At 38.2% G+C, this 9878-nt stretch overlaps 1 protein-coding gene across 1 annotated transcript; it reads right to left on the bottom strand.

Moving 5' to 3' along the window:
• On the bottom strand, positions 321 to 9788 carry LOC109836653 (NADH dehydrogenase [ubiquinone] 1 beta subcomplex subunit 7). Its single transcript, XM_020404623.1, has 2 exons — positions 9311 to 9788; positions 321 to 608 (listed from the first exon to the last, which is right to left on the bottom strand). The coding sequence occupies exon 1, from the start codon at positions 9651 to 9653 to the stop codon at positions 9339 to 9341; it is 315 nt and encodes a 104-aa protein (XP_020260212.1). The 5' UTR covers positions 9654 to 9788; the 3' UTR covers positions 321 to 608; positions 9311 to 9338.

Here is a 9878-nt window from a genome sequence, read left to right as displayed (position 1 = left end):
TCATCTAACGCTGCGAGAAACATTCATCATGAAACTGGACCTGTCCATTCCAAGCACTTGACAGCAAAACAAAAAATAAATTGAAAATGAAAATTTATCAAATTATCCCAATCAATGAAAATATATGGAGTATCTTTTCATCAATTCTCACCGTTTTTCCAAGTGCTGATGAATGGAGTGCACGATAGTAGCAAAAGAAACACGCACATCGAATAAGTTACAACAGCTACATAAGTAGACGCTGGATATCTCTGTTCTAAGTTTTCATTGGAATTTCTGGTAGAAGTCACGAGTCGAAAGAACTCATTATGAAGCAAATGAAAAGAGGGATAGCACCTTCACCTCGTATAGTAACCAAGTTCATTTCCTTGTAGAGTTAAAAGATGCATTGCTGAGAAACAAACTCTTTATTTTCAAGTTTCCAAACATGAGAACGAAAAGACACAGGAACTAAAAGAAGAATACAACGGAAGGGTTGGTTTCACATTTATCCAAGTCCCAGAGAGGTTTTCTTAAAGGAAACACAAAATGACCAATTACAGTCCTCGTGAATCATGGCATAAGAAACACAAAGCCACGCATAAATGCAGATATGAAGGCACGATGTCCTGTATAAAAATAAACACCATGAATCAGTAACAGAGTTTTAGAGAAGATGATAATATAATTAGCATTTAACACAGCGAAAGGAAATTATTAATTCTTAATTAGGGTACTAATGCACATATAATCAACAACAAAATTTTACGCAAAGATAAACAGTGCAGAATTCAGGATCTAACATAGGTCCATCGTAACTCCATAGCTTTGATGGCAGGCGACCTAGCTGAATAAACAGTTTAGTAGCATTAACAGATTTTTTTGTCTATCCCACGTTGTGCCACCCTATAAACAAAATAACAGTGTCCTTGTTACATGTCGATATCCTCGAGATATCCCTCACCCAGCACATATGGAAATGAGACTTCATCTGGTATTTTAGCCTACTATATTTGTGCCAAGATAAGGTATGTGATTTCACAAGGTGAATAATAATATCTTATGTATTTGTCCATATCATTTTTTGGTGTAGTGGAATTTGGAGTTCGGTTTCTTAGTTGGCACGAGCATAAACCAAGTGACCAAGATTGCAGACCTACCAACAACCAGCTGGCCATCAAGGTTCTAACTCAATACTGTTTTGATGTTGGCGATGTTCCCTGTGGCATCGTCTGGCACTCTAAGTCATTCCTTTAATAAAGGAATTAAGCTGCAAGTTATTAATTGACGATGATTTGTTATTTCTGGAGTGATAATGTCAATGTGATTGCATTTGACATTTTATGCATGCCTTTAGGACAGATTCATGCAGTAAAAGACGTATACCAGTACACACATAGGCAGCCAAGTCTTGAAAAGAGGGAAGTAGCCTGTGATGTAAACAAGAACACGAAAGCTGGTTAAAAAAGTGCTCTCGATTGTGGTACTATCATATGAATAAGAACTACAAATCAATCAAGCTGAATATTAACCCCTAATATTTCCAATATAACCCCTATGAACCAAGTGTAGGATGCTTCACCATGAGATTACAAATAAGTAAATAACACCACATCATCGACTAGGTGGAATTCAAAGCAGCAAGCTTCACATGCATTTCAGGAAAGTTATCATAAAGTTCCACACATCACTCTTAAATGAAGAAGCAATTCTCAAAACATCTTCTCATCATGCACAAGAAGAACCCATGGTCGTCATCCTGTGCTATCTCACAGGCTTGATGGTGGTGGCGGTTGCAGACAATGTGCAAAAACGTACATTACCAGCAAAGCCATTCAAAGGAAACCCTGAAAAAGGCGAACAATCCCCCACCATCACCCACTCCGGTGGAAAATGTGAATATCCTACTTACCTGTTGGTCACCATCAACGTCAGGCCATGATTTTCTCCAATCAACAGCATTGCACTCAAAAAAGGCTCAAATGTCAGTTGCTCAAGTGAGTGTTCCTTGGGCTATCCAAAGCTTCTCTATCTATGCGGTATAACAGTTGGATGTTGAATAGAGGTTCCTGGTACCTTAACAAATGAACTAGCTACGGTATTACCCCAAGCCAATCTGGCTTTCTATCAAGTAGTTGAATGCCAAACTTAAAGCAACACGTGGTCATTAAAGGATTAGGACAGTAGTATACAGGACCTGTCATTGCAGTATAGCCTTGGCCTAAAGTTATCTTTCATATTAACAACGAAAATCTGCGTACTCAATAGTCAACAATCTCGAACAATTTACTATAAAAGAGACTATCGTCCCATTGTTACATCAAAACAGAAGTGACTAAAGATAGAATAAATGATTTTCCTCGAGTGACTTACGACGCACCTCATGTTGCTATTGCATAAGCACTAAGAGAATGGACAAGTACCATAATTAGCGCATGGCAATAGATGTTGTATTCCAAATCTTGCTGCCCATAATCACATCTAACAAAAGTGACTAAGCTAAAGAAAAGACTTGCCCAGTGTGACTTATGACACACCTCACGTTGATACTGCAGAAACTCTTAGAGAATGGACAACTACCATGACTATCACATGGCAATAGATGTTGTACTCCAATTCTAACTTCCCATAATCCACAAGCCAGCACGTGTAGAATGGTTACACGGCCTAGGTTGCTTTCTAGATTGCAACCACTCTACTACTGGTGCTATGCTCACTAAAAGAACATGCATGTATACTCCCTAGCCAAGAGAATTAGCATCCTAAAACCTCATTGACTCGTAAAGTGGCTACTACTAAAATCCCAAGAAGGCATGTTAACACAAATGAATAAAGAGTAGAAAGAACCCATCTTCAAGCAACACATTAGCAACATGCACATCGAGAGTAGAATGCATCAACTGGGCTTCGATGTAAATCATCTCCTTGGTGACAGGTACAGGAACCAAACTATATCTTTTGGCCCACTCGAAGTTAGAATGAAGCATGTGTGCAGCAACTTTCTGGAAAAGATCACACAAGCCAAGATAGCATGAGCAAATGTCCACCCCAAACTGATATTCCTCTTCTACAGAGAGCAGTAGACCTCTCTGTGTGTCAGTTGATTATGAGATCTTGTACAAAAGCTTTAGGTGATTGCTCCTATGATGTCCATAATCTGGTCACTCCAAGCAATCTTGCTGGAATCATATGAGGAGAGTGCATATATTTGGATAGAAAGTTAGAAACTAAAGTTGGGTAGGTATGGGAAAGTGCTTACTTGAGCAAAATTGATTACAATGCAAACTGCTTTGTGTAGGTATGGGAAAGTGCTTACTTGCATGAAAATAGGTAACGGATATGCTATAGACCAAGGGGAGAATAAGGAGGATGTATAACTGTTGGGTTAAAGGTTGTGTTAGTTTCCTTCCTTTATAAATCACCCTCACAAATACACTAACCCTCACACGCTAACCCTCATAGAAAAAAAAAACTACATCTTTCTGTCCCAAATCTAACCTAATCCAATGGCCATGTTTTCCCTCTCCATCATCCCTCAATGACCGCCCAAGCTCGGCCTTTCACTCCCTCAACAAATCACAAGCTAAGGGCCTTTGAAAATCCAATCACATCCTCCACAAAGCTCATGAGAACCCACCCAAAAACCTATCTCTGCAAACTTCTATCACCCCTCCTCTTCCCGAGGCCTTAATATCCCACACTTGTGCACCAAAGAGGTCGACAACAACAATCCCAGCTCTGACTCCAGATTTGATCTGTATAGGGATTTAGCACATCACTTGTCGGTTTGTAGGCTGACGGCGGCGAAAGCAATTGGGTTTGATCTTCCATTGACCAAGCACATGGTAGAGTCGGAGGCAGGTTTCTTAGGGAAACCTAGGAGCCTACTCTAATTGTTGAGTGCTTGCAGTTCCTTGCTCGTTTCATATATGTATCTGGATTCAGTTGGACTGATATGGAGGTGGTGAAGCTGGGTGTTCAAGGGATTTTAGTTTTTGATTATAGCAGACATCTAACAGACTCTAATGAGTAGAATAAGGAATCCACTGGAATCAACAAGGAACTCATTTGCAGGCACTCCACGATTATAGTAGGCTTTTGACGAGAACTTTTGATGTTACATGCATTATGGAGATGTATAGTTAATCTTTGTACCACTCAGTCAAGTATAAAATCTTATGAATTGTTGTCAAAAGGAGAAATATTGAAAAAGACCATTTTTTGAAAATAATTAGCAAAATTGATCATTTTGCTAAATAATTAGCAAAATTCACCTTTTTGCCCACGTCATCAAGATGTGCCAAAAAGAAGTTGATTTTGCAAACTATCATCTTTAAAACACATGGGACTAGTATTCCCGTGTAATTAGCAATTGCTAATTATTATGAGTTAAATTAAGCCCAAAATATACACGGCACTACTAGCCCGTGTATTCTGTAGACAAGCCAGAAAATACACGGGACTAGTAATCCTGTGTGTGTTTTGAACATGCACAGAACATGCACGCATGTTTACAACTTATCTCTTGTGCATATACAATATCTCCTATGTATAAAAATCTTCAAATTCACCTTATGTACATATCCAAACATTATAATCTCCATAAACATATAATTTTCATAAAATCATGTATATAACATAATACAATTGTAAACAATCCAAAACATCGCAATAGATAAACATATCGCAACAACACATATTATCTCCATAACCAAAATATCGCAACAAAACCAAATATATCAAATGTATTGGTTTACAAATAACCTATATTGATACCTTAAATAGAGTCAATAAAAAAATCTATAAATCGTTCACATACAGCCTAGAAGTCCACCCCTTACCCTTTGTCTCCCTCATCTTACCCGCTCATATTGTCATCCTCCTCCGTGGACTTGAGCTTGTACGAGCTTGCTGTCCGGTTGCACGCATGGTTTTGATGGTCCAGCTTTATCATCGTTCTTGCAAGATCCTTCTCCTCTCTGTCGATTTGGTTAGCATGCGTAAAAAAGATCCTCCTCCTCCATTACCTCTCAACAATCATGAAGATCCTCATGAGTTCGATTCAAAACTCTATGAACCCTCCCCACTATCCGCTGATGCAGAGATGCATGTACTCCTGAATCTGTTCATGCGATATAAAGTGCTAAACTCTCATTTGCAATAGCCTCAATATCATCAATATTTATCTGTAATTAAGTCAAAAAGTTACATATATAAGCAATTTGTAGTAATACGAAATAAGTGGACTTGCTGGTAAATAATTTACAAGTTCTCTCTCATCTAAATCCTTAAACATATATCTTCGTTGTGAGGCACGTTGTTGGTGTTCATCGAATGGAGCCGTGATCTGATTTATTATCTATCTTGTAGTAATCCTTCAATACCACCTAATGTAATCTGATCCTGAACAGGAGGATCAATCTGCTCCACAATACTCAAATGCCGATCATCCCATCTATATATGTACTGATGATGCGTATTTACCCATTCTATCTGATGCCCACCTTTCTTAGCCTTTCTCTCTATTCTTTCAACATCTTTTAGAACGTGTTGTGCCAAAGCAAACTGTTTAAACATGCGATCCGGCACATGCATCTTCACAATCTCAAAGTATATAAGAGGAACTCTTGCTCTCTATATAACTTAGTCTTCCATACAAATTGGTGGTAGATGAGTAAGATGATCACTGTATCGCTCCCACTCGAACTACAAATCATTTCACATATTCCACTTAGCTCCCAGCCTGCCACTCGAACTAGAAAACTCTTGCTCCCACTTGAACCTAGGTTATGCAAAGCATAAGCTTTAGATGGACAGATTCCACTTAGAGTTAGGTAAACACTTCCGATACGTAAACTGTTTTCTAGTAAAAGTGGGAGTTGCATGATGATCACTTTGCTCTCCATGTAACTTAGGCTCTTCGTGCAAATTTGTGATATATGAGCAAAGTGATCACTCGAACTTGGCTGCAACTAGAAAACTCTTGCTCCAACTCGAACCAAGATTATGCGAGACACGAGCTTCAGATGGATAGATTACACTAGGTTGCATGTAAACACTTTTGATATATGAAATATTTTCTAGTAAAAGTGAAAGTCATACGATGGTCAATTTGCTCTCTATATAACTTGGGCCCTTCATGCAAATTTGTAGTAGATGAGTAAGATGATCACTTGAACTTAGCTGCAGGTAAACACTTTTGATATGTGAAATATTTTCTAGTTCGAGTGGGAGCCATACGGGGATCATCTTGCTCATCTACCACCAATTTGCACGAATGACCAAAAGTTATATGGAGAGCAAGAGTTCCTCATATACTTTGAGATTGTGAAGATTCATATGACGTACCTAATGTTTAGACAGTTTGATTTGGCACAACACGTTCCAAGAAGATGTTGAAAGAATAGAGAGAAATGCTAAGAGAAGCGAGCATCAGACAGATTAGGCAAATATGCATCATCAGTCAGTGTTTTAAATATCGGTCGATATGTCCGACATGTCGGATTTAGAGGCCAATCGACACAATATGAAGCTTTTCAATACGTATTGTGTTTTCAGGGTTCATGTCAGATATATAGGAAGATATGTCGGATATGTCGGATGGATATGTCGGGTGATATGTCGGTTATGTCGGTCGATTTTTCAATCTGAAAAATTAGCTGGTTTTTTAAAATTTTTTGGTTATGTTTGTCTAATCAGATTTGAGTTTAAATTATTGATTGTCTTAATATTACTTTCAAAGACAAAAGCCGATTAAGTTAAGGGAAATGGAAAAAAGATCGAAGTAATATCTGTCTCTCATCTCTCTCTCCTTCGACATCTCATCGATCTCTTCTCCTAGCTCTTCCTTCGACATCAATATCGGGCGATCTTCTCTCTTCTTAACCGCTAATATCGGGTTTCTTACATCTTTTCTTCAACATCAACCCTAAGCATCATAAGTTATTTACTCTTTTATATGTTTAGACAATAGAATTTTTTAAGTCTATTTAGATTTTATTTATGATATTTATATTACACATATGCACACCATCTGATATGGCAATCCGATATTTTTTTATGTTCTCCGATATATCCTCGATTTTCGCTATCCGACATGAATTTTAGCCGTCCGACATGAACCTGACATCCGACATTTAAAACATTATCATCAATGCATATATAGATAGGATGATCGACATTTGAGTATCATGACGTAACTTGATCCTCCTCTTCAAGCATCAGATTACATCAAGTGATATTGGAGAATTACTAAAAGATGGATAATAAATTAAATCACAGCTCCACTTGATGAACACCAACAATGTGCCCTATGACGAAGATACGTGGTCATTGGTTTAGATGAGAGAGAACTTGAAAGTTATTTACTAACAAGTCTACTTGTTTTGTATTACTAGAAATTACTTATATATAACTTTTGACTTAATTGTAAATAGATGTTGTCAATGATATTGAGGCCATTGTAAATGAAGGTCTAGCACTTCCTATTGCGGGAACAGATCCAGAAGTACATACATCTCTATCAGCGGATAGAGCAGAGGGTTCGTAGAGTTTTGAATCGAACTCATGAGGATTTTCATAATTGTCGAGAGGTGACAATAGAATTTTTTAAGTCTATTTAGATTTTATTTATGATATTTATATTACACATATGCACACCATCTGATATGGCAATCCGATATTTTTTTATGTTCTCCGATATATCCTCGATTTTCGCTATCCGACATGAATTTTAGCCGTCCGACATGAACCTGACATCCGACATTTAAAACATTATCATCAATGCATATATAGATAGGATGATCGACATTTGAGTATCATGACGTAACTTGATCCTCCTCTTCAAGCATCAGATTACATCAAGTGATATTGGAGAATTACTAAAAGATGGATAATAAATTAAATCACAGCTCCACTTGATGAACACCAACAATGTGCCCTATGACGAAGATACGTGGTCATTGGTTTAGATGAGAGAGAACTTGAAAGTTATTTACTAACAAGTCTACTTGTTTTGTATTACTAGAAATTACTTATATATAACTTTTGACTTAATTGTAAATAGATGTTGTCAATGATATTGAGGCCATTGTAAATGAAGGTCTAGCACTTCCTATTGCGGGAACAGATCCAGAAGTACATACATCTCTATCAGCGGATAGAGCAGAGGGTTCGTAGAGTTTTGAATCGAACTCATGAGGATTTTCATAATTGTCGAGAGGTGATGGTGGAGGAGGATCTCTTATACGTATGCCAACCAAATCGATAGAGATGAGAAAGATCTTGTAGGAAAGACAATGAAGTTGGACCATCACATCCACACATGCAACCAGACAGTGAGCTCGTATAAGCTCGAGTCCATAAAGGAGGACGACGATCTGAGCGAGTAAGAAGAGAGATAAAGGGGAAGGGGCGGACTTCTAAGTTGTATGTGAACGATTTATGAATTTTATGTATTGACTCTATTTAAGTTATCGATATAGGTTATTTATAAACCAATACACTCAACATATGGAGATAATATGTGTTGTCACGATTTATTTATCTACTGCAATATTTTGGAGATAATATATGTTGTATGGAAATAATGTGTTGTCACAATATATTTATCTACTGTGATATTTTGGGTCGTTACAAGTGTATTAAGTTGTGTACATGACTTTATGGAAATTCTATGATTATGGAGATTATTATGTTTGAGTATGTACATGAGGTGAATTTGAAGTTTTTATGCACAAAAGATATTGTATATGTATATGAGGTAAGCTACAAACATGAGTGCATGTTTTGTGCAAGTTTAAAAGACACACAGGTTTCTAGTCCCGTATATTTTCTGGCTCGTCCGCAGAATACACAGGACTAGTAGTCCAGTGGATGTTCTGGACTTAATTTAACTCATAATTAGCAATTGCTAATTACACGGGACTACCAGCCCGTGTGTTTTAAAGATGATATTTTGCAAAAATAGACCTCTTTTGGCCAGCCTTGATGACGTGGCCAAAAAGAGGTTGATTTTGCTAATTGTTTGGCAAAATAGTCGATTTCGTTAATTATTTTCAAAATGGTCTTTTTCAAAAAATTCTCCCATGTTTAATAGTACGATTTAATGCAAAGCACCAGACAACCCCCAATCCCAAACTCATCAATTTTTCATACTAATAAGTGGCCAATCATGGGAAAGAAGAAAAAAACCATTACCAATTACATCCACGACTAACTATGAATCTCTACACCCATACCAACAACGAATGAAACCATGTAACTATCATATTTGCTTCATGTGGAAAAAAAAATCAAACCTAAATTTACCAAAAACCAACAAGAGACTCACTTTTGACATCAGATCAAGCGTTGGCAGTCTACTGAGTGATCGGGATCGCGACCCCCTGCCCAATCTTCCCTTTCTGCTTCTTCCTCTCCTCGAGCTCACGAATCTTCTGCATCTGAAGCATCCGCTCCATGACGAGCTCGTACTCGCACTTCTCATAAGAATGCCTCTCGTTCTCGCACTTCCATGGGAGGTAAAGCTCCTTGGACCGGCACTTGTTGAGGGGGATCAGCAGGTGAGCGCACTGATCGCGGTAAGGGATCGGGACCCTGTTCTCCATCATTTCTTGCTGAGTCGCGATCATGGGTTTTGAGGATCCAAGCTTGATTTCCTCGAACTCCGCCATTGGAATCGGGATTGAGCTCGATTGGAGATTTGGGGATTTAGGGTTTTCTAGAAGCGGAGGAGCGTCGGATGACGAAGATTTTGACTGAAAAGGGACTGTTTTTGTGCTCGCTAGGGTTGGTTTCCGATCCCGGGACGAGTCGGGTGCGGGTCACATCCGATAACTTAACCCCGGAGGCAGTTTCGGGTACGGCTAATAACCATTTACTTTTTACCCGACCCACTA

This window comes from Asparagus officinalis, chromosome 4 (assembly GCF_001876935.1).
Source record: "Asparagus officinalis chromosome 4, Aspof.V1, whole genome shotgun sequence".
Taxonomy (NCBI): domain Eukaryota; kingdom Viridiplantae; phylum Streptophyta; class Magnoliopsida; order Asparagales; family Asparagaceae; genus Asparagus; species Asparagus officinalis.
Note: the sequence above shows the minus strand (reverse complement) of the source record. Positions and strands in the feature narration are given on the sequence as shown.

What these genes read in the sequence shown, in the direction of transcription:
- LOC109836653 (XM_020404623.1), bottom strand. Translation starts at nt 9,653, where the DNA reads ATGGCGGAGTTCGAGGAAATCAAGCTTGGATCCTCAAAACCCATGATC.